The sequence below is a fragment of the Megascapheus bottae genome, chromosome 7, assembly GCF_031878675.1.
Source record: "Megascapheus bottae isolate mThoBot1 chromosome 7, mThoBot2.hap1, whole genome shotgun sequence".
NCBI lineage: Eukaryota > Metazoa > Chordata > Mammalia > Rodentia > Geomyidae > Megascapheus > Megascapheus bottae.
The window spans coordinates 52,802,021-52,828,188 of NC_143515.1; the positions used below are offsets into that span (position 1 = coordinate 52,802,021).

General features: G+C 43.6%; 1 protein-coding gene across 2 annotated transcripts in view; it reads right to left on the minus strand.

The window, feature by feature from the left end:
- Window positions 1-2,309: 2,309 nt before the first annotated feature.
- The window catches only part of Prkce (protein kinase C epsilon), a 479,841-nt gene continuing 455,982 nt past the window's right edge, over window positions 2,310-26,168 (minus strand). Inside the window, exons 15-16 of one of the 2 annotated variants that reach the window (XM_090337015.1) lie at window positions 23,102-23,131; window positions 3,297-3,383 (exon numbers count right to left, since the gene is read on the minus strand). In XM_090337015.1, the coding sequence (XP_090193141.1) occupies window positions 23,117-23,131 (15 nt within the window). In that variant the 3' untranslated portion in view covers window positions 3,297-3,383; window positions 23,102-23,116. Of the gene's footprint in view, window positions 3,384-23,101; window positions 23,132-26,168 lie in introns of both variants that reach the window. The other variant, XM_090337014.1, reaches the window with a different exon arrangement.

Sequence of the window (26,168 nt, forward strand, 5' to 3'; positions counted from 1 at the left end):
TTCTTTTATTTTTTTTAAAGCAAGAATGCATTTTTTTCACCTTTGGAGGGAAAAAAACACGATGTTTTCACTTCACAAAATCCATAATTAGAGAGAACACAGGAGAACAGCTATCCTTCATGTATTTTTTTGGCTTATTTTTGCACTTCTTTTTGAGAGAGAGACAGAGAGAGAGAGAGAGAGAGAGAAAGAGAGAGAGAGAGAGAGAGAGAGAGAGAGAGAGAGAGAGAGAGAGAGAGATATTATGAAGAACCAGTAGAAATGACAGCAATATAACAGTGTATCTGTTTCCAAACTTTTTTCCATGTGATCTTAAGAGTTATGAATCCCAGGGTCTCACATATGCTAAGATGTTAGGTAAGCACTGTACCCCGGAATCACATTCTCCTTGCCTAAGATCTTGTTGAAAATGAAAGAAACAATGTCCACCCAAGGAAAACACAAGCCTTTTTTTACAGGTCTCCACTGGATTTAGATCTTTCTATGTAAGAACATTATCAGCTAGAGATATCCGGGCCAGCCAGGCTTTTGGTGCTAAAAGGGAGAGCAAGGCTGGCCAATTGCCTAGAGCTGCTGATGGAACGTATTGTTTGACTTCCCAGCAAATGTGTCAGTTGTCCCAGAGGAAGGGCCTGATTCCTAACACTGTGAAAATACCACCTAGCTCTGGTACAAGGTCACTGGGCATTGCAGGTAGATCTCACTTGGTTGTCCAAAGTTCCTAACTTTGAAGAATGCAGGTGAGAGGGAGAGAGAGGGAAAAAGGGAGACAGAGAGGAAGAGCAAGAGAGAGAGAGACAGAGAGAGAGACAGAGAGAGACAGAGAGAGAGACAGAGAGAGACAGAGAGAGAGAGAGAGAGAGAGAGACAGACAGACAGACAGACAGACAGAGACAGAGAGAGAGACAGAGAGAGACAGAGAGAGAGACAGAGAGAGACAGAGAGAGAGAGACAGAGTGAGAAACAAAGAGACAGAGAGAGACAGAGAGAGAGAGTTGGGTATAAGAATGATGGGTATATTGTCTTTCTAAAAAAAATGAGATGATACCACCATGAAGATGTTTCTGTGCTTGTCCTCCACTCTAGAAGATAATTTGCCTCAGTATGTCAAGTTACCAAAGAGAAATGAATGTTCATTACTTCACTGGTACGCCAAACACATGGACTGACGCAGCATAATACTTATATTTGCAATCATCATAAGAACAGATAATAGCTACACCTGAGTTTTTAAAAAACAAAAACAAAAGAGAACTAAATGTCATCATTAGTAACAAAGGCTGTGACCAGCCAGATGCAAATAAGAGACACACTTGCCTTGGGCTCAAAATAATCACTATCCAAGTTTTAAAGCCACCATTGAGAAGATTCCTTTCCTTCTCCCATCTCTGTCAGGGCTGATAGAGCACAGGAGAACCATATGTGAAACTTAATATAGCTTAATACATTTTGACAGTCTTTAAACCAAAATGAAATAAACAATATAAAGGACTCCCCCTCCCTCCCAAAAAGAGAATGAACACACCTAACTCTCGGTAACTTGAATCGATACACTTATAGAGTATTGCACCTGGACATTTTAATAATTACTCTTTCATAGACTAAAATTTTATAATATGCCTGAACATGCAGCAGTTGATACCTTTATATTCAATGAATGAATTCCACAGGCCTTGCAGCAAACACTATATACAAAAAAAATCTCAAATGTACAAAAGGCAAAAAGCTTCATTAGTGCCACTTCGCCACTCACAAGTATATATATTTAAGGGTAGCTGGGAAATCCACGTGCAACAGCTGGAATGGATTCCATTCCCTGCTAGATCAATTCAATAAAATAGGTAATCAAATGACCTCTGGAAAACATATACACAAAGCCACAGAGAATCCTTGGAAATCAAAGAATATAACACTGTTAGCATAGCTACAGGAGGTAAGATCACATCAATTAAATAGTGTCCACATGAGTTGCTATTGCATATCACACAGAAATAAAACTCTGGGCACATCTTGTCACCTTGTCAAGGTTTCACACCAATCACTCTTTCAGTCTCCTGACACCTTCTGCCTAACCCACGTTGAGATTCAGTCTTCTTGTTCCAAAAACAGATTCATAGTTCACTTTACATGTTTAATGTCTAAAAAACACAACACAGTAGTACTACCATTTTGTAGAAGTGCACAAAAATATAACACAATGCTGCAGAAAATAAATAGCAGTTAAGCTGGGAATTTAGGATGAAAGTGGAAAGAGAATTTGGGAGCTGAGTTTTGCTATGATCTCAGGGTGTTGATCATGGTTATGGTTGTGTGTGTGTGTGTGTGTGTGTGTGTGTGTGTGTGTGTGTGTCAAGGCAGAACTTTAATAATGATGAGCATTCCTTGCCTTCTTTTCTCTTGCTTCACATAGCTCTCATGTGTCACTAAAGCTTTGACAGCATAGACCCTGAATGACTGGATTCTCACTGTACATTAGCCCTTTAATATATACCTGTATTCATGTGGAAGTTGCTATCATTGTGCCAATTAGAAAGCAAATTTGGTAACTCATTTTTCAAATGTTACAGAGTTCAAAATAAAAAATCCCCCCCCCCACAAAGATTGATTTCTTCCATGAGATGCAAACGTGTAAGACTTTGGCATGCTCAAATGCTAAAACCAAAGCAAGCAAGAATGTGCCATTCCCAAGCACACTGACACAGCTAAGCCAGTCTGTTGCATCTCTTAAGCTTGTTCCATCCAAGGCACACCTCATAGTACCTGTCCTCATGTGGAAGAAGTCTCAGTCTTCTCCTAGAAGAAGGGCAGGGGTGTTAGCCCCGGAGTCAGGATGGATGAGAAGCGAGAGGTGTCAGGATTCTATATCCATTTGGCAGAGCCAAGAGTCTTCTTAGTTTTTTTCTTTGTGGTAAAAGAACTGAAGTTTCTTCATAGCCAACAGCCCCAATAGTAGGACCAGGCTTATGGATGGACAGTCCAAACACGGCAGTGTGCACAGCTACCTGCTGACCCAACTTGAGTCTATGTTTTTGATGAGGCAAGTCCCAAGAGTGCCTTCTAGTCACCAGGAAGGTAGGGGAAGTGGTGGCCTGGGGTAAGGGAATGCAATAAATAGAGTAGAATGGGACTGGGAATCCAGGGAGGAGGAGTTGTTCAAGACCTTCTGAGCCTCTCAACACAGGATCTTCTCAGCAACCCCCTTGCAGCAATCAGCGAAGTCTACCTGGAGTGGCTTCTCAGGGCATCAGGTCCTCACCAAAGTAGGAGAAGCCTTTGAATTCTTCCTGGTTGATCTGCTTCACGATTGCTTCGTCCACAAGTGTCAGTACTGGCTCTTCGCGGGTAAAGTCTTGGTCAAAGTTATTGACATCTCTTTTGGTTTTCTGTGGGGAGGAAGAGAAAGCACTGAATCAAGGCTGAACTCCCTCCTGGGGGCCCCCCACAGGGAGTAGGCGTCAAGGTGACCAGCCTCTCACCAAAGTGGGCCTCTAGCTACTTGGGAGCAGACATAAGGCTGATCCGATGAGGTAAGGATGGATGGCCCCAGGTCTGGGAGGTGACAGAGGAGGAAAGGAAGAATGAGTTTAAGGTGAGAAGGAAGAAGGGGTGTGTGGGTATGATGGAAAAGCAGGGAAGTGGGGTTCCCGTAGGCTGTGCATGTGTGTCTGTGTAGGTGTGCACACGTGTGTATCTGGGGGAGAGTGAAATACACAACTTCTAGTTCACATGCTTATAGTTGCTTCCCTAACCTGTTGAGCTCTATCAACACCTTCCTCCCCGTCACCAGGGCACAAACCCGAATCTGCTTCCCACAGTTTTCAGTAGTCCTTCATCAATAGAGGGAGACTCCATAACTGTGCATGTCTGCAACATATGTGAATGTGAGGAAGAGGATGGGTTGAGGGCTGGATCATCTTCTGGGGAGCCTGTGCTGATCCCCACCTGTTATCTGTGTGACCTTACTTTGTGCCCCCATGGTTTTCGCTATAATTACACTCAACACTTAGTACGGCAAGTCAGGCTTGCTGTGATGTGTTAATACTTCTGATTGGACCATGAACTTCTTGTTTTACTCAACCTTGCGTTTCCAGCTGTTTTCTTGTGCCCCCCCCGTAAATAAATATATATTAAAAAAAGTGACCAAATGCATTGCTCATTCCCCAGCTGAGAAGGATTCCCACCCACCCAGTTGGAAGCCAAGTTGAATTGTGGTGGTTTACAGTTATTGGGTTTCTAGAGCAGCAATCAAGCAACCCACATATGAATCCCAATTTCTAAACGTGTAAAGAATATTCTCTGCATTTATACCCTTACAGTGGAGTTGGTGAAGCAGCATTCTTGTCTAGGGTCCAATGAACAGAGAAGTATAAGAGCTTAATTAGAACTGAAGAACAGACTACACTTGTGTTAGTAGAAATAGGAGTTGCAGGGAGAGAGATGGGACAAAAGCAGGGACTGGAACACAAAAGAGGTCTACACAGGACAATGGTTTGCCAAGCTGCCTGGGGCAGAGTCCAGCCTGGGGCTGCTGGGAGGTGAGACTGCAGTCCAACTGCTGAAACCTTCAATGCCTATGTCCCCTCAGCACAAAGCACAGTGGTGGGAAGGCTGGAGGCACTCCAACCGTGGCTTTTCAGATACCAATTAACTGGTACTACCTAGGAATAGTGACCTGGATGATTTGATGGAAAGACTGTTCCTATTTATAGGAAAAACAATATTAATACATAAATGGTGTCAACAGGTAGTCCATGAAAAAAAAGCAGCTTTGAGACATAGCTGTACTCTGTTTTGGGGGCACTTGCCATGTACATGAGCGAATTAAAGCCTCAAAGAAGTAACTAGTGTTCTTTAAGCTTCACATAAAACATTTTCTCACTGAATAGCTTATGAATAACCTCTCTTCAGAGCAGAGATATGCAGAATATAGTTTGGGAGGCACTGCTTTAGCATTTCCAAAGCATTGTCATCTTCATTCTTCATTTGATCCTTGGAATAGGAAGGCATTGGATACTGATTTTACAGCTGAGAAAATTGGCTCAAAGAGATTGGGTGGCTTGGCTAGAGTTACTTGACAAAGAAAGCGCAGAGCCAGAACTCCCAGTCCAGGTCTCAGCATGATACCTCCCATGCTATGGCAGGTCTAGAAATAGGGACACTGGAGCAATGGGATGAGATATACAAGCAAGGGTCAAAGTCAAGCAGGACATATTTAGGAAAAGCCATCAGGTTAAAAATAAAGCCAGAAAGACCTGGCATAATGATCTAATCATAGTTTGAGAGTTCTGTGGGTCAGGGAGAGAATAAGAAGCTTAGGTCGAGGAACAGGCTGGAGTTCTGTTTTTAAATGACTTGGACTGAAAAGAATCATGGGTGGCACAGAGCAGGGATGAGCTATTCTTTCCAGTCCCCTCAACCCTGTCAGCTCTTCTTGGTGTCCTCTCTCTGGGCATGCCCTGCATAATTCAGATCTCAGAGACCGAGAAAGGAGGACAGAGGGAAAATTCAAGGGATTTCCAGCAATAAGACTTGTAACTGCAGAATGTCTGTGTTGCCCCCTGATATGGGAAGCTCAAGAGTGGCTTGGTGGCCTCTGCCAGAGAGGCTGACTCTGGGCAGGACTAGTTGTTCTCCAGGATGTACAGCACCAGAGGAAGAGGGAGGCCCAGGGCTGAGAGCCATCTCAGAGAGGAGTAACAAAACAAAGCCTCTCCCTGCTGCCATGCATGGGAGGGTGTTGGCTGGGTTTGACAGCATTAGGGATTGAATTCAGGGCTTTTTGCTTGCTAGGCAGGTGCTTGAGCCATATCCCTAGAACCCTTTATTATTTTTTTTAATTGTGTTTTTTTTTAATCCAGGCAGGGCTGGTAGGCATGGGCTTTCAATCTTTCTACTTGTGCTTTCTTGGTATTACTGGGGATGACAAACACATGCCAATGCCCCCCAGCCATGATGCCCCCTCCCCTGCAGTTGGGATGAAAGAAGCCCATGGACTCTCATGAACTTTTATGCTCAGGTTGGCTTCCAATCACTCTCTCCTGATCTCTATTTCCCCAACTGGTTGGATTATAAGCTTCAAACATGTCTGGTGACACTTATTTCTATTGAAGGAGAGAGGAGAGGACTATACAGTACAAGTCTACTATATCCAGTGAAGATAGCCTAGAGGGAGGAGGGGCTCAAGAGGCAGTGGCAAGAATTTGGGAAGCACCAGAGCATCATTCCAAAACGCAACCAAGGGAAAACCACTAGGCCTGGGGCAGAATTGTGTTGGTGCTCAAACTCAGGGCTTTAGGTACGCCAGACAAGCATTCTGCCACTGAACTACGTCTCCAACCCAGGCAGTTACTAAGTTCCAATTTAAATAGCCAACATCCCTGTAGGGACACACCTCCTGACAATTCACATTAGAGGCTTAGAAAGTTTGTTCCCTGTCAGTGACATTTTGGCAGCACCGCCCCCCGCCCCCCCATTTGCAAAGAACTGAGATTATGCCCTTATGCGCTGACTTCACTTCTCAAAATGCCTTCCCTCCATCTAAAGGCAGCCTCGAGACCTGACACCTAGGTTCTGAGGGCATTCACATTGATACAGAAGATCCAGGTCCTTAGCCATACACCTCCTCCAATGTCTGAACAGCCTCCTAGCTGCAGTACCAGTCTGAGAGATGGCACTGGGTTTGGGGAATGCCATTCTGACTCTGCACAATCTTCCCTCCTCATCACCTTCCATCACCTTTGGACCACACTCAGGGAAGGCTGCAGAGGGGAGGAGTGAGGTCATGGGTTGAACCACTCTACACCCCTACTTACATGACACAGACGTTAACCTGTGTAAAACAGGGTAATAAGTGAGGTCCTGTCCTCAACAAAAAGCCCAATGAGAGTAGGGACCTGGTAACTGTGAGGTCTTGCTTTGCTCCAAACTCTAGTTCTTGTGTGTGGTTGACACTCATCACGTGTCTATTGGGTGTGGTCCTCAACACAGTCCATGTGATTGATGTGCCCACCAATGAGCTTCTGGCACCAGCTTAAAAGGTACTTTATATGAATCTGTATGCCTCTGATTCTGAACTTATACTGAGCCGGAGCCTGCCTGAATATCCCAGTGCTTCCTCCAGTGATTATTCTCTTCTGTGGCACGGTTGGGACCAATTCTGAGTTCCTGTACTAACTCACTTCTGAGGCCCCTCTACTCCCCTGACTTCATCCCCCGACCCCCACCCCAGCCCTGGGAAGCACAAGGCATTCCATTCTCATGGGCTTCCTCCATCCAGCTTTTGTACGGGTAACCCTCTCTCTCGGGTGCCTTCTCTCTTCCTTGCCTTCTGTCCCATATCCCTCTTCCTCCCTGAGTATAGATACTCTTCCTTCAGGGAATCCTTCTCTTTGGAGAGTGGACTCCTACCCAGTTCCTCTTTCACCTGAAATGTGAGCTTCATGCAAGTGGAAGCCAGATGGAATTCACCCCTCCATCCCCAGCTTGAACTGACACAGCTATCTGCTAGAAGGAAGGAAGGAAGGCATGCACCTCACTTGTTGTTGCTCTATCTAGAGCCAGCAATGTGACCAGGGTTCAGGGCCAGTGGTTGTTATCCTGACAGAGGGGTTTTTCATTTGGAGAATTTGAGGCAGGAGTAGAGCCGGGCTCAGGTCTGACTCAAGAAGACTTTAGAATTAGATAGCCTAGATCAGCACTGTGCCCTAAGGGCCCTGCAAAACAGGAGATTGCAACCTAATTAATGGGCTCTCTCTTTCCAGTGCTTGGGGCACAGGGTTCTCTAATTGCTGATACAACATACGAACAAGGGCAGTTATAATCAGGGTTTAGGAGAATTCCATCAAGATAGATGTGTTTAGGGTCTTGGTGGGTATGTCTTTGATCCTCATGGATGACTTGAGGAGAGAATGTTCTATCGCCCCTAGCATCCTTTCAGAAATAAGGTTTTGGACTTGAGGGCTCTGAGTCTGATATGAAAGGTGGTAGGGTGCTTGCGAGATGTCTGCAGTGGGTGGAGGGGAAGGGAACACAGGAAAACACTTTCACACTTCCTGATAACTTGCTGAGAGTGTAACCCAGAAGCAGAGGCCCAGGCCTGCCTTATCCATCATGCCTGGCGGCTCCAAAGAGGCTGTGTTTAGACATCAGCATGAAGATGGGCAGAAGTGCATGCTTGTTTTGCTATCTGGTTGTTGAGATTCTCTCCTGGCCCTCTTTGCACCACAAACACAAGCTCTCAGAGCCAGTGATGTTTGCTCTTGAATGTTATCTGATTTCCAGATGTTGTGGCTGTGTAGTGATGGGCTGTTGTTGGGAGCCAGAGTGGAATCAAACTGTACCTTGACTTGCATCAGATGATGGCTATATTGTCTTATTGCTTTCTGGCCCTATTCTATGTAAATGACCCGAGAATTAACATATGAATGTAACACCTGGAGGTTCCCTGGGAGAGGAGGAGGGAAGAAAGGGGAGTGGAAAATAAACGCAGCAGTCTCGGCAGTCTTTGCCTGGACTGCGGACATCCCGGACCCGGTGTGTCTGTCTCTCTTCTTTTTCTTCCTAGTCCTTGTCCCCTATTTCAGGAACCCCAATCTGCGAACCCTGGTTTGCTGCCGGTTGGCCCCGGCAGGCTGTGTCATGGGGCTGGCTTTCATGGGACTCTCTTGCTGGTCCCTGGCATCCTCTTCCTTTCTGATTGTTATGAGTGATGGCAAAGACAGGCATCCAAATGTTTCCAAGTGGGGTTCTCTGCCTCATGGGTATGGCCGAAAGTGTGAGGGGGCGGGGCAGGAGAAGGACATACTACCTCTATATGGTCTCCAAAATGCCAGATACCCCCTAGGTCCTTTTAAGGTTTCCCTGATATAATCCTCCTCTTATCTTGCCTTCCTTCCAGTTCCAGGACCTTCCCTTCCCTTCCCTTCCCTTCCCTCTTTTTTCTTCTCATTCTCTATTCTTTTCTTTTCCTCCCTCCCTCTCTCCTCCCTTTCTTCCTCAGTTCTTTCCTTCTTTCCTTCCTGGATCTCTCTATGTAGCCTATCTTGGCCTCAAACTCATGATCCTACTGTTTCAACTTACAGGTTTCTGGGATTGTAGCTATGTTGAGTTCTAATACCTCATGTGAATACACAGAGCTCCCTTCTAATATCTCCTGTACATCAATTTCTCCTCTCCTAGTCCTTGAGGCATCCATGGCTAAGCAGGCAATCCATTTGCTTGAAAATACCTTGGTCCAGTCACCAAAGCCCTCCTAGCTTTAAAATGCCACTATTCATATCTAAGCTCTACTTTTCACTTTTATATGTATTCTAAGAGAAAATGCAAGAATTTAAAGCATTAGAGTACTGAACATTGCCTGAATCTTTATTTACACACATATTTATCCATAGATTTTAATGTGATTATATGTGCATATGTTTCTAGGCATGGTGAGTGAACTTAAATGGAAAATCAAATGTATCACTGCCTAGAAAAAATGAAGTTTGGAAGAAAATTAAAATTAGTTCAATAATTTCTCTAGGCATAATTTGCTATTTCTTCTTTCTTTATATAATTTCACTAACCAAGAATTGTTCACACTTCCATATTTCTTCATGGAGAACAGGGCAAAATGTTTAGCAGTCACTCAGTATTGGACTGTCCCTGGAGACTGTTCACAGTAGCTAACTTTCCATGAATCCTTTGAGTGCCCTATTGTCTTTTTCATCCATCTTCTTCTTCTTGAGCTGAGTGCTCAGTTCTGGACTCTGAACAATGCCAAGTACAGGGACATTACTGGTTACTAGATTGGAACCTTAAATTAAATGGGTATTAAGATTAGATCAATGCCTTATCACTTAAGTGGCTGAGATAAAACAAAGATGCTATCTTAATTTAACCATGCTATAGATTAGATTGTGTTGCCTTAAAAAGATAAATGAGGTTCTAACACCTAGTACCTTAGAATATAAACAAATGTGGAAGGAAATAAGGTATCTCACATATAATCAGATTAAGATGGGACCATTAGTGAGGGCAGTCCCTATGCAATGTGAGTGGAGTCTTTATAAGAGGAGAAAATTAGACCCAGAGACAGATCTTCTTCCCAGGATTAGTGTCAAGGGACTACTTAAACCAATTAACAGAATTATAACATTGCTTCTCCATACCTCTCTTATACTGTGAGAACTGGGAACAGCTTTATTGTCAGTATTCCTCAAGATTTTTAGTTTTGAACAACAGAAACTGGTTCTGGACAAGTTAAACAGAAAAGGAATTTGTTGACCAAACACTGGGAAAATATCAGATGTAAAACGGAGTTAGGCTCTACCAAGTAAGGTCCATTCCATGCTCCCCGCCGCTGGCTGGGAGAGCTGAGTATGGCACTGCCGACTTCACCTCTGACTCCAGCCCTCAGAAAAAATTCCTTTTGCTATAAAACATCCATGCACTTGCTGTCAGCAGTCCTTAAAACTGAATCTTGTTTTTCTTAAATTATTTTTTTTTATTTTCAACTCAAATGTAATCCTCTACACTTAACCTTGGCTTTTACCTTTGGGACAGATTTCTAGCTTGTGAAAAATCTCCGTAAAAAAGGATTCTATAATTCATCTCTCAGCTACTTATGTAGGAAGTAGTCACAACACATAGACTCCACTTTCAGACTGTTTTAAGGACATGTAGGTAAAACTCAGGAAAATTCCAAAATACCGTACAGATGTCATTTTAAATACCATCTATCTTATCTGCCATATCCTTCAGCTTTTAAAAAAAATGTTATTTTACAAATGGATGGCATGGGGCCGGGAGTTTGGCCTAGTGGTTAAAGTGCTTGCGTAGCATGCATGAAGACCCGGGTTCGATTCCTTGGTACCACATATATAGAAAAAAAGCCAGAAGTGGTGCTGAGGCTCAAGTGGTAGAGCTCTAGCCTTGAGAAAGTCCAAGGACAGTGCTCGGCCCTGAGCTCAAGCCCAGGACTGGGAAAACAAAACAAAACAAAACAAATGGATGGCATGCCTATCTATAAAAATATTGTTTGGGACAGGTATGGCTGTGGCACTTTGTGAGCTGTGGTTAATCACACTGAAGTTCATGCAGCCTATCTTATTTATATGATTAGAGATCGGTTTAGTTGGTTGGCTGGAAGAAAATACAAATTTCTTCTGCAGTTCTCTGCTAGCTGTAAAATTAATTGTCCCCAATGTAATTAGCATTTTCCCCTAAACATCCACAAACTAATTTTCATGCTAAAAGTTATCTCAAGTCTACATTTTCCAACTTTCTAAATGTTGGGAGATGATTCGTCTGTCTCCAATTATTTGGCTTCAATACTCTATTCTGTCATATCTATAGATTGATTGCACACTAATCATTTGTGCCAATGAAACTGCTGTCATATCTAAATTACCAATACTTACTAGACATGTCAGGTTCTACAGCAACCACTCTCAATCTCAGCAACATGAGGGGGTGAGGGGGTGAGGGGGAGGGAGAATTACCTGGGTACTTCAAATAACTACCATACTGATGCTGCTTCATCCCCAGAGAGCCTATGTAATTGCTTTGAGATTTGGCCTAGGAATGAGCTATTCTTAGAACTCCCGAGATGAGCTTCAATTAAATGTAATTAATTTATCCATCTCTTTTGTCCCAAATCCCTTTAAGTGATTTTTATCCTAATTACTGTATTTCAGAGACATTTCTCTTTTTGGGGGGGGGTGAAGGAAAAATAACAAGAATCTTAGACTTTTCAATTCATTGTGTGTGTGTGTGTGTGTGTGTGTGAGAGAGAGAGAGAGAGAGAGAGAGAGAGAGAGAGAGAGAGAGAGAGAGAGAGAGAGAGAGAAGAGAGAGAGAGAGAGAGAGAGAGAGAGAGAGAGAGAGAGTGTATGTCTGTGTCTGTGTGTGTCTATGTTTGTGTATAATGCTGGAGACTGAACCAGGGCTTTGACATAAATGGGGAAATGCTCTACTATTGACTTATGTCCCCAGCCTCTTATAATTTTTTTAAAGCTCAGCTCACAAGAAAACCTGGCTATGTATCAAAAAACAAATACATTTGAGCCTTGTCCCAGAATTAGAGAACTGGAATGTCCGGGGCTCCAGGCCTCTGAATTTTTTTTTTAAGCCCTGTAATCGAGATATCTGGCCTCCTTGAATCCAAGTAAAGGAGCAGTAGATCTTTTAAGTTTTCTTTTCAGTTTCAAAACGCCATTTTTTGATGTCTGTCTAAGTTATTCTGGATTTAACTTCCTTTCATGGTATACAATGGCATTTGTTTTCAGTTCTGTTCCTTCCATTGTTTATATTGATCTTTATAAAACCAAGACATCTGAGAACTCACTCACTGGCAAATCACATCTGTTTTGGTAAAGGCCATCATCTGAGAGGAAGTGTAGCTTACTGACTTAGCCTTCATTTCCACAGCCCAGCCACTTGGATTGCCTTTCCAATTCTCTAGCCCTTTGTGGCTTTTCTGTGGTCTCCCTGTGCCCCTATTCCTTCATCTATAGGACAGAAACATTAGTAGTTCTCTCCATATAGTTGTTATGAGTTAAATGAAATAATATACTGAAGAGTTGAGAGTAGATGGCTTAGAGCAAATGTAACTTAACATGTCTTCCTCCTCAATGCCATAGGGCTAAAGCCATCAGCATACTGTCTTTGACACAGATGCTTGTGAGAAGTTTCCACTAGGTCTTAGTTCCCAGAACAACCTGGGCAACCCGTGTGCTCTCTTCTCCCAGGTGCTGTACTAAATCTAGAATGTATTTTTTTCACTGACATGACATTCATGATATGGATTTTGTATATCCTAATGGCCAATCTTTAACATTCTGAAATAATGCAAGATAAGAAAAACAAAATGAAGGAACCAAAGCAGAGGGATTTGGCTTACAGCACTACCAACTGATGCCAAAACCTCCCTTTTCTATGATGGGTATGTGTGTGCCTGACACAATTGTGTTGGGAGCCTTGAGGTAGGGGGACCAGGAGAGGCACAGCCAGAGAAGCTAGGCATGTGTGCCTCTCCTCTGGTGCTATGCTGTATGTCAAGGATACAGATCAAGATCTCAGATCTTCTGACCTGCTCAGAACTTCCAATCTCCTGCTTTTTCATATCTGATCTCCTGGTTGTCAAATATTGTCAATTTATCATGGTTTAAAGAACAGGTTCTAGTGGCTACTCTGCTAAGAGGAGAGCTAACAAACCTCAGACAGAGGCCTTGCATGACATTCCCCTTCCAGTTCTGTGAGTATACCAGAGCTGCTGAGTTGTTGGCTGTCCCCTAGGTGATGTACAGAGGGGTTGGGGTTACATAAGTCAGCTAATGAGTACATTTCTTTTTGAACAGTGTTATCCCCTCCCTCATTCCTCCCACCATTTTCTTCCCCCCAACCCTCTCCTGACTCCTGAAGCTGTAAAGTTTACAGCATCACTGTTGAATTGGTTTACACTTTGTCCCACTGTTTCTATGGTTCCATTTGCCTATCCCAAATCAGATAAACTTACATATAAGACAAAGGGTACAGAAATAAAAAACTGAAACAACAGAATAAGCCAAAGGAGAAAAAAAAATAATTGCAAACAGCACAATAAAAAAGAAACCTCTTGTTTCCATTTCTAGGACTTCATCTTGATAAGCTTCCTTTTATACGGCCATATGCACATAGCTATTGAACCATTGTGATCCTCTCCTAAGACGATCCTCCTTTGTACTCAGTGCACAAAGTTCTGCTTAATTAATTATGTCCAAGTGTACTCATTTGTCTTTTACTATCCATTGGATTAACTTGTAGATTTAGAGACATATTCTAGTTATTACAAATGAGAGAAATCATGCATCCTGGGTTTATTTGGGTCTGGCTTACTACAGTTATTATGATTTTTTCCAAGTCTGTCCATTTCCTTACAAATAGGGCAATGTTTTTCTCCCTAATGGGAGCATAGAATTATATTGTGTATTTATGCCATACTTTCTTGATCCATTCATCCACTGAAGGGCATCTTAGCTATGGTAAACTATACCGCAATAACTATGGTTGTGCTGGTTGCATTAATGTAGATTGGTTTGTGGTCATTTGGGCAAATGCCCAGGAATGGGATTGCTGCTGGGTCCTAGGGAAGCTCTATGTTTAGTTTTCTGCTTTCCAGAGTGGTTGAACAAGTTTACATTCCCACCAACAGTGTAGTAGTGTTTGCTCTTGGCCACATCCCCGCCAGCATTTGTTATTGTTAGTTTTCTTGATACTAGCCGTTCTAACTGGGTAGTTCTAAAAACAGCTTGCTACTAGCACATGAACAAGCCTATGGAATAGAACTGAAGACTCAGAAATGAACTCACAGACCAACATCCACTAATCTTTGATAAGGATGGATAAGAGATAGCCTCTTCAACACAGCAGGTTGGCAGAACTGGCCATACATGTGCAGAACAGTGAAGTTAGATCCTTATATATCACTCTGCACCAGAATCCATTCCAAATTGTTCAATGTAAAACATTGTACCTCAATGTAAAACAAGACACCCTGAAAAGATTACAGGAAGGGATAGGGGAAATACTAGGGCGCCTTGGCACAAGTCACTACTTCCTAAGTAACGATCCAGAAACATAACAAATCAAAGAAAGGCTAGATAAACGGGATTGCATCAAACTGTAAAAGGACATAGCTAGCAAGATAAATAGAAAGCCCACAGAATGGGAGATGATCTTCACTAACTATACAGCAGACAAGGGCCCTCATATCTAAAATATACTTAGAGCTCCAAAAATTAAACCCCTTAAAAACAAATCCTCAAAGAAACAGCAACCCTATTAATAAGTAGACTAAAGACTTAAAGAGCGATTTCTTTGAAGAAGAAATAAGAAGAGCCAATAGACACATGAAGAAGTGTTCAACATCTCTGGTCATAAAAGATATGTATCAATATATTTTTTAAATAGACCAACTCTCTCCGGCTGTCAGGCCTGCTGAACAACTAACGACAGCTGAATTCTGTCAGCTCAGCTATTGAATGGAATGCAAGCATTTCCTTTCTCCCTCTCTAGCCTATTGTTACTCATGTAGAAATACATATGCATACATACATTTGAAATATATTTCATACATATGAAATGCACATATGTATTATATGCATACACATACATATATACACACATGCATATGGTATATACAAACATGTCTATACATATATATACACATATGTGTAATGTGTGCATATACAAATATTTATAGATATATGAAGTTTTCAAATTTCATTTGAAGATTCACTTTGGAAAAGATTAGAACAAGACTCAGTTTCTAGTTATTAGCTAACACCTTCCTTCTCTCCTATACCCAGCAACATTTCAGTAATTGAGGCAGCTCCTCCTATTACAAAGTGAACCTACTGAGCTCTTCAGACCAGCTGTCAAGAATCTGCATCATGAGTACGGGATAGGCTGTGACTATACACTGCTCTTCCAACAGAACTTCAGGGCAACTCCCTAAAGGTTTGGTTGGAAGGCAGTGTGAGGTTGGAAGGCTTCAGAAGGAAAAGAGGACTCAGATACAACTTTGATGATGGTTCCTACTCCCATAAAAAGCAGGAAATATACTTTTCACTTTCCATTGGTTAGATGAGGAGCCTTTGGGGTGATTTTCAAAGCTCCTTCTATCCCTAAATTTGATGGTTCAATCATTTCTAGCAAACTGAAGAATCTAAAATACCCCTTCTTAACCTGAGGTCCTATCCCTTACAGCAAGGGGATAACAAGTATTTCTGTGTCTGGCCACATTTTAGGCTTTGTGAGTTATGGCTCTGTCACAAGCACACCACTGTGCCCTTAAGACAACAAGTAGTATGTACAACATGTAAGGAAGGGGCCTTGGCTGGGGTCCAGTGAAACTAACATTTCATATCATGAAATATTCTTTAATGGTTAAAAATGGTTGATTGTACTAAGATAGATAGTGGCTGGATTTGGTTAGAGTTTGCTGGTTCTTGCTCTAGAGGATGGGCTTTAAGGTTGTAACATAGTATAGCCACACTGGGTGTAATGCACACATTTGGTTTTTCCTGGAGAGTTTACTGCATCAGAGTCTCACGAAGTAGAAAATCTACCACTGGGTTAAGAATCACTAATTAAGGACTAGGGTTCCATCACAATGTGTTACAAAAGAGTGGTTGTCTAATATTGGATTTCATCCAATATTGCAAAAATAAGAACTATTGATTTAAAGATTACCACTCATAGAAGGCCAACTTTCTCTGGTATATCTACTCTCTCTGAGGAATCCACACAGAAGAGAAAACCCTGAGATGGCTTTACATGATCTGAAATGTCTCCTGTTTGTTTAAGATCCTCTGACCTTAGGAGGCAGTTCCCTTCCCAACATGGAGCATCCCCTCAGCCTCAATGTTATACGATGCTCAGGAGGCTAATGTGTCTCCTGTGAAAATGATGGGGGAACATCCCTCACATACACTCTGTGTATCTAAGGCTCTTTCTAAAGGGATCTTTTAAGTGCAGGTATATTCAACTGCCTGAAAGGATTAGTTCCAGGGACCCCATCCCTCATTTTTCTTATGGAAGAAGACTTCTTGAACAGCTCTTACGGGCAAGGCTCATTCCTGCTTCCTAAACTTTCCTAGGTCTACTAGTACACTTTGGCTTAAACTACTTAATTGGAAAATCTGGTAATGGAAATATAAAGCATAAGCACCCCCTTAAGAGTTCCTTGGGGGCTTCATGATCATGTGTCTATGTCATGTGTCTATGTTGTCCATACAATACACATGAATGCTATTCAAGCTGGAATTCATGAATGGCCTCGAGGCATGTCTAAGCTTCTCCTGAGTCTCAGCTCCCTGGCAAGGTAGACAGCATATGGGATGAGGCAGGTTTGATACCATTTCTGACACTGGCAGTGTCTACTCCAACCTTGCAAGCTTCTCTTCTTTTGAGAATCCTTTCCTTCTTTTTTCCCCCCAGAGTCTCCCTGCAACCCAGACTGTAGCAGGCTTTCTTTCTATAGGTGGGCAGAAATGAAGACAGGGGATGGTTTATTCCTCCCTCCAGGGTTGCAGCTAAGCTATGAATCCTGACACCGAAGACAAATTCTTGATGTCCTTTCTTTGGTATCCATTCCTAAAGCCATCTTCTCATGTCCTATATCCAGACTTCCTATCCCCCCTGTTCTGTGCTTCTTTCTGACACTTCTTAAATCTGGGACTGTCTTCTGCCTGCTTAGAGTTCTATGTGGGCATCAGCCTTGTGTTTCCATTCAGCACTGTGTCTGAGAAAGTCTCTTCTTGTGAAAAAAAGTAACTCTCCCCCTGCCCCCGAGTTATTTTTTGCCAGTCCTGGGGCTTAAACTTAGGGCCTGGGCACTGTTCCTGAGCTTCTTTTGCTCAAGACTACTCTACTACTTGAGCCACAGCACACCACTTCCAACTTTTTCTGTGTATGTGGTACTGAAAAATTGAACCCAGGGTTTTGTGCATGCTAGGCAAGCACTCTACCACTAGGCCATGCTCTCGGCCCCATAACATCATTTCATATGGTCATATATACACAGCTTTTGAGCGATTATGATGTTCTTCTAGGACTATCCTAAACATATTACCAATGATGGAAACCATGGGGCCCATGTTTAAGTCTGGCTTACTTTACTTAATAGGATTTTTTTCATGTCTTTCCATTTTCTTATGAATGGCAATAACATTCTTTCTGATGGAAGCATAAAATTCCATTGTGTGTGTGTGCGCGCGCGCACGCGCACGTGCGCGTCCATGTCACATTTTCTTCATCCATTCATCTACTGAGGGGCATTTGGGTTGGTTCCAGATTGTAGCTTTGGTAAATAGAGCTTTAGTGTGGCCTTGTGGCCTTGTTTGTGATCATTTGAGTAAATGCCTGTGAGACTGCTGAGTCACAGGGAAGCTCTATGTTTAGTCTTTTGAGGAACCTCTATACAAATTTCCAGAATGGTTGAACCAGTTTACATTCCCACCAACATTATAGTAATGTTCCCTTTTGGCCACATACCCACCAGCATCTGTTATTGTTAGTTTTCTTGATAATGGCCATTATAACTGGGGTGAGGTGAAATCTCAATGGAGTTTTGATTCACATTCCTTTTATGGCGAACATTTCTTCATGTGTCTATTGGCTATGTATATTTCCTCTCCAGAGAAGTCTCCTTTTAATTCTTTAGCCCACTTATCAATGGGGTGGTTGTTTCTTTGAGGATTTGTTACTAGGGGATTTAATTTTTGAGCTCTGGGTATGCTTTTGATATGAGCTCTTTGTTATGTAGGTGGTGAAGATCTCCCAGTCTGTGAGCTTTCTATTTGTTTTCTAGTTATGTTCTTTGTCATGTAGAAACTTTGCAGTTTAATGCAATCCTATTTACCCAACCTTTCCTTGTGTTTCTGGATCATCTTTACTTAGGAAGTTTCAACCTGTCTTGGCAGGGTTACAGCTTGTCTGTGGTGCCCTGGACCAGCCAAGAAGAGGTGATCTGGGACTGGTGTTCAGCTTTGTTCTGACCTGGAGGCTCACTTCCTGGCATGTGTTGCCTGACTTTTATGGTGAATTTCTGGAAGGCATCCATGTGGCCATCTAAGCACAGGCATGAAGCACACTGCCCAGTTCAAGCTACCATGCAATGGTTTCTGTCAGTAGTGTGTTGTGTGTTGTTGGCTTGTACTCATCCCATACTCTGCACAGTGCATGAACCCACCAAGCCTATTAAACTCTCGAGGCTATTTCTTAGATATCAAAGGTATAGTAAGGGCCTCACCTTTAGAAATTCTGTATTATGAGCAACAGTAAAACATATGTATCCTAATGTGTATCATCTCATGTCACCACTCTAAAGAGTCAACAAGTTATGCTTTACCTTTATCATATGGGATACCTTCTACTTGCATATTCTATCATAGTCTCTTATTCTATTTTTATCCTTATTCTTCATTTTAATTTTTTCTGCACTTGACCTTGTCACCTCTAAACCGATTTGATAACCCATTACTAGGTGAATCCTGACCTAGAGCAGTTGATTCAGGGGGTCCAGAGATTGAACAAGGATTCTCCTAGCAGAGGATCACAATACTTTAAAACCTATGCACATATGGTCATATAGGATGAGACTAAATGAAATGAACGCCCGGTTAATGAAACAAGAGGTTTATCTTTGTGACTGCTGTTCTTACGTACTGTGTGATGTTATTTCTTTTCTCTTTTTTTCCACTGATAGTTAATCTCATGAGGTTCTTGTATCTGAATTTGCATACTGGTATACTGTATATACGCTTATTTGTTTCTTTGAAATGGGGAAGGGAAGGGGGAAAACAAGATGATTGGGAGGGGGAGAGGGAGGGAAAGACAGGAGAAGGGATATTGTTGGGAGCCAGAGTGGAATCAAACTGTACCTTGACTTGCATCAGACGATGGCTATATTGTCTTATTGCTTTCTGGCCCTATTCTATGTAAATGACCTGAGAATTACCATATGAATGTAACACCTGGAGGTTCCCTGGGAGAGGAGGAGGGAAGAAAGGGGAGTGGAAAATAAACGCAGCAGTCTCGGCAGTCTTTGCCTGGACTGCGGACATCCCGGACCCGGTGTGTCTGTCTCTCTTCTTTTTCTTCCTAGTCCTTGTCCCCTATTTCAGGAACCCCAATCTGCGAACCCTGGTTTGCTGCCGGTTGGCCCCGGCAGGATATCAAGTTTTGAGAAGTAATGTACCCACTATTTTATGAATACAACTGTAACCCCTCTATACATTATCTTGACAAAAAAAAGATGTAGAAAAAAGCATGATGTATGTGTGGCTAACCATAGAAGAAATTAAGCCAGTACCATGCCTGCCATGTCTTCTCTGCGGCCTGGACTTGCTGAGGTAGGCCCTGAGAGGACAGTAAAAGTGGTGGCAAGATCCAAGGCCAATGAGGTACCAGGAGTTACTTGTGTCTCCTGCTGGTAACAGGAAAGAGTAGCAGCCCTGGCCTCCTGCTGCTACTAGTTGAGGAGACTATCTTGATTTAACAGGTTTGCAAACCAATGTCATGGCTAGAAGCTGTTGGAATTTAGCTTTACCAGGGATATTTTTGGTACCCAAAAGGGAAGCTTTCCAGTCTGTTCCTGGCAAAGACCATGTTTCTCCACTTGTCATTGTCCTCTTTTGCCTTATTTATGAAAATGTTCTAGATAGAGATCAGTTCTCTTGGCTTAGAGTTTATTATTTTGCTGCCTGCTGGTTTTTAAACGGTAACTGTAAACATTCAAATATGTGCTTCTTACATCAAGATGAGGTCACCCACTTTCTCTCGCCATTCAACATTCATTTTAGGTTTCCCAATGCAGAAGCTATTCACCCCAAATTTCAGGCATGACTGGAATGGATCTTCAATGATAAAAGAGTTTAGAGGTTGTTGTGGAAGAGAAATATAGAGACCACATAAGTTCCATTCTCATAGACCACGTCTACCCAGAAAGCTGGAAGGAGCTTTAGGATTGGTAAGACCTCATTGTGGGAGAGCTCCAGCTAATTTCTTAGGATGGTTGCAGTAGTAACTGCCAGGACCAGCAGATAGCCATAGTCAGTGTTCTCACCTTACCTCAGATGTTTTGTGATAGGGGGTGGGTTTTTAATTCTAGAGCATTGTATTTTGGGCCAACTACATTCTGGATGTGTTGTCACATCAGCATGTCAGGTATCTATGCCATGCCTTCCCAAGAAGACTGCCCAAGTCCTGTGGTTACCAAACTCTATCAGAAGTGTTGGTTAAAGTCATAGGAACAGGCCTGCTTTTATTTTCTAGGTTATTTCAATTGATATGCCTACAGTGAGAAGCTTGTCTCTACCTATCTTAATTGAGGGCAAAACTATTTTGTACGTCACCTGTCCACTCACTTTCAACCGTCTTTCATACCCAACAAGGCTTACATGTCAGAAATGTTCTATTGACATTCAAGCTCTATGCTCTAAGAAAATCTCATTCAAGGTGGAATACATCCTAGAAAAGAATAGCCAGGAAAACATGGCAGGAAGCTGGTCTGCATGCCCATGGCTTAGGCCTTTTCACTTTGAAGAGATAGAGGCTGACATGAAACCTTGCAAACCTTCATAAACCTCATATGGATTTGTCAAATCCCAGAATTTAGGAATAATACTTGAATGTTAAGTTTAGTATGAGCCCTGGTACTTGCATCCTTGTCCATAGCACAAACAAAATGGAAGTAAACCGGATACCAGTACCTCCAAATACAAAACTGTCAGAGCATGTTTCCTGCCACAGCCAAGGTGCCTTTAGAGATTCAAAGCTTAATTTTGAAAGTCAATGTTGGAAGGAGAACCCTGCCAGTAGGTGAAGTATCCCTGTACTTTGTACAAATTTAGACTTGAGGGCTTAATTATGCAACACTGAGGTCCTCCTTGGTGAGGCCTGAGATTCTTTCTGATTTTACTTCAATGCACCCAAGTCAATCTTTTCCCATGTCCTCATATTCCTGGCTACTGTACTATCCTTTGCCCTCTCTACAGAGATGGGCAGAGAGGCACTGTTCCTCTAACAATGTACCTTCATCTGGACAGGATCTTCTGCAAGACTGAGCCAGAACAAGACCCTAGCTCCCGGCCTGTCTTGTCAGGCAGAGCCCATATCTTCATGCCATCTCTCCAGGGCTACAGAGAAGGCACCAGGTACATGCTCAATAAACCCAGGTTCATGCTCGATAAATCAATGAGAAGTGGTCTGGAGCCACCTCTCGTCAAGTGCTCCTTTCTTCCTAATCTTTCCCAGCTTTCTCCAAGATGCTGGCCTGATTTCTCCAGGTCCTCTCCCCATCATGTATGGCTTTGCAAGTCTTCCCATGTTCTCAGCAGGCTGAGTGTGTTTACTTCAAGAGTTGGTAGCCAGAAGGAAATTAAATTTAATTAACACCATGTTGATGAACATGAAGGCATATCCCAACCTAACAGCTCTCAAGTTAGACAGGAAAACACAGGAGACAGAGAGAAAGAAAACTTCAGCTTATAGAAATGCCCAACCAAATCCAGGCTAGAAGCTTCCCTAGGGTGCATGTGAGGATGGGAGCCTACCAATACACTGGCTGCTCCCCCACGCTGAACCACAGAAATACTTCTGCAATTAGAATCTTCAGGTTACAAACCCTCTTGTGAAAAGTCCAGGGTACTCCACTATGACTGTTTACCTTAACAGAAAACTGGGAGGGAGCCTGTTGCACTGGAATGGTGGCCCATTGGTGACAGATACCATTTCAAAGCTGGAGCACTTAGGGCTGCACAGCCTACTGAGAATAAAGGCAAGGGTAGGACAGGTGGTAAGTAAGCTCAAAGAATGAAAGTGGGTAATGTACTGTGGGGAAACAAAGCTCTTGCTCAAGGGGCAAGGGGGCTCAAGAATCCAGGGCACACAGCACCTTAGATTTTTATAATTCTATGAAAGGAGCATTCTTATAATTTTTCCAAAAAAAGGAAGCTAGAAGTTCAGGGTGGGGTGAATTCTCAGAATCAGATGGCTGTCCTAAGAAAGCAATTTTATTCACTCCAAGTTTCTCTAGGATCAAAACCAGTCCCCTGCCTACCATACCATGCCGTCTCCTGAGATTACTACCAATAACCAGGGTTCAGGACCTTCCGCATGTCCTCCATCCTTGGCCTAGAACCCTGGCTCATTGAGGGAGCCTGTAGCATCTTGGAGGCTAAGGGCTGTGCATACAGCATATATCCATCCTCAGTAAAAGGCTCCTATCCCAGGATGAAGAATAAAGATGGCACCTATTGGTCCTCTGGCCTCTAGCATTAAGGATGGGTCTATCTATCACAGTTCCTGGCCAGCTTCAAGGGAAAGGGTTGCCTGTCCATCAGAGCTCCTCCTCAAGCTGCTAAGTAGGTGAAGGTGTGAGGGTCTCAAGCCCACTTCCCAGGTTTCCTCTTAGCACAGCCCAGTCATGCAGGAGCATGCAGGAGGGGCCTCCCTCAGGGGTCCTGCCATGCAGCATGGATGGCTGGATGGAGACGGATCATGAGGTTGAACGGGGCCTCTTGTCACGGGGCCTGCGGGCTCACCTACCTGGAGAGACTCCCCACTCTGGAGGCCTTACCTTAAAGAGGGACATTCACACTGAAGCAAACTTGAAAAGAGAGAACACGTACACAAAAAGAAGTTTACTTGGCCAGCATTTTCCTCCTCGTCTTTGGTGTTCACTGAGGACAGCTAGGCTTCTGAGGAGGCAGCTCTCTTCCTCTATACTGGCTTCCCCCCCAATTCCATTGCTGAAAGCCCTGAGAGCCATAACCTCAGAATCTAATGCTTTGGAGGACAGGGAATAGACACACAAGAGGAAGTCAGGAGTGAACAGGAATACCCCCATGATCTGCAAAGTCAGACGATGCCCTGCAAACACATCACTCTCCTCCCTACAGACCTGGAGCAAGGTAAGCTCATGAGTAGCACACAAGCTAAATGCGCTACTTTTACAGGGGATTACATAGCACTACCATCTCTGAAGTAAATCCCCAATGGGAGAGACCAGTGGATTCCACACTCACATATTATATCATGTATCAAAAGCTTTGACACAATCCTTGATAATCTTCCTAGTCCATTGCTCACTCAGGGCAGAGATGCCATCAAAGGCCTGCTACTGTGTAGCTTTGCCCTGCAGCCACCCCGTCCCCCCAAATGATTTGAGCACACATTGGCATAGGTTTTGGGTTGGTGGTGACGACACATCACTTGTAGAATGTTCAGTATGTGAGTAGATAAGAGGGTGGCGAGGAGGAATATAAAAGAGAACACAGAGAAAGGAGGATATATATGACAGCTGGAAGGACACACGAGAGGCAACAGTCCATGCTGAAGCAAGGACACTGAGATGTGTCCTGGGTGAGGGTTAGTTCAGGGGATGACCATCTGAAGGCAGGAAACCCACTTGCACTCAGGATAGCTAGGAATCTGGGTAGGAGTGACCCAGAGAGGTGGAGACACCAGGGGAGCAGAAATCTGAGTTCAGTCAACACCTGAGGAAGGCAGAAGCCTGGAGGGACAGCAGCCAGTTGAGGTATGTGATGGAACCAGACCGGAGGCCAAATTCCAGACTCCAATCTGAACAATCTGCTTGGTGATATCTCCTGGGTGATGAGGGGAAGGCTTCCTGTGGAGGGGACAGAGTCAAGCCCTGAGCTATGTTCTTCAGGCACCGTTGGTCCTATGGGTGTGAGCCAGGGCCCCTGCCTCTAGCTGAGACCAACCCTGCTGAGGCAGGTTTGATTGTTTGATGGGAGTCAGGGTCAGAATCTACACTTGAACTCTTCTGGAGTGCTAAGCCTCACCTCCAGTGCCCGACAAGCTACCTCGCAAAATGTTCCTTCTGAATCCAACAAGCAGAATACCCCCAGGTGAGGAGTACAATACTTGCTATTGAGCAAGTTTTAGAGGTTGATGGCATTCTGGGGTGCAGGGTATGACCCCAGAGCAAGAGGAGCTAGCCCTGAGCTCTATCACATACCCCAGCATCTGACCAAACTGGAGATGTCTGCCCTCAAAAAGATAGGAATGCTGTGGATTGTACTTCTTGGCTGTTTCAACACCTTTTGAAGTTTCAGCTTGTGAACACAGCCAGCTGAAACTTCTTCCCAATTCCTGGCTGGGAACTACCTTTCCCTTTCTGTGGAAGTGCTTTCTTCCCCAGCTCTTTCAGGAAGGAGCTTCAAGTTATATGACTCCTTCACCCCAAGCAAAACTGTCCTTCTTCCAGAGTACAAAGAGGACATCTGTGAGGATATGCCTCAGCTTCCCAGCGTCTCCAGTGGCCTTGTGTGGCACCCATCTTGTCTGCCTATTGTAAGGTTGTACCTGCTTCTTCCTGCCATCTCTAAGTAGACACCAATACCCCCAAGGAGTAACCCTGAGCCAATTAGACGGGGGATGGGGGGGAGGAGGAGGGGAGGAGGTGATGGCACATTAAAACCTGGTGTGAGTTTTCACACTGGTTCTGTAAGGCCTTTTCAGTTGAGAAATGCAGTTTTGCACTGAAGTGACTTTAACTTAGCACTTGTTTTGCTAGTGTCAAGTCAGGCTGGTGACATTTCCATATTTCAGGGACAGAGTTGGGACACCTTTCTGATGGGTAACTAAACAGGAGGCATCTCCTAAAACCCAGTTTTAATATTTCTCTTGAGAGAAATCTCAGGTCTCAAGGATGAAGATATGAACCAGTATTTAACAAGTTGAAATAAGCCTCCAAAGACCTGTTGCTGACAGCACTGTAAAGACCCACGTGATAACAGCCAGTGTGACCCGAAACACCTCTTGTACAATGTCCCATGCTTCCTTCTTCCAGATGCTTTCATTCTCTCTTCCTAGCTGAAATTAATAAGCTTAATAAAACCTTCTCTCTGACCCCCCCCCCAGCAAGCGTGTGGGATAGCTCTGGCAATCTAAGGCAGAGTGAGGATATATTCAGGTCAAGTTTCCACGGGAATGGTGGAGGCAGATTTAAGGAAATTGACTAAGGAAGTTGATTGAGGTCTATTCCTCAGCCCTGGTGGTGGTGTTGAGAGGATGGAGGAAAAGAAAGACCTGATCCTTTGTGTTCCAGGGACCTAGGAAGTTCACCTAACTCCTAACCAAAGGAAGCACTTCTTTCTGCTGGTTCACAGGGGATCTTCACCCCTGTCCATGAAAGCCTCTGTCTCTAGGCTGGCCAGAGATAGCCCAAAGAGGACCCCTGCCAGCACATTAGCAAACTGGTTCACACGTGGGCCTCTACCTGTTCTTCCTCACTCTTGTTTCCTTTGTGACTGGGTTCCCCTCCCCGTCTGTAGGTCCACAAGTTATCATACACTGTTTACCTCCCCTTACTCTGCCCTTGCTGGCTGTGTATCTACTGGATTTGAGTCAAAACTCCCGGCCCCTTCCCTCAAGGTCCTGTCACCTTGAGTGAGAATCTTGTGTCTATGATTGCTATCCTAAAATGTGCTTGGTGACTCTTCCTTCCTTTCTTCCAGGGACCTCTCTATAGACTCTTGGGCTTTCTAGACCCATATCTGCTCTTCTTCCCCTATACATTCAAGAATCTTCCCTGAGCCTCTGCTCCCTACATCCTACAGACTGCTTGTTCCTCCATCTCTGTGCAATCCTGCAGGGCCAGGGGCTCCCCAAATCTA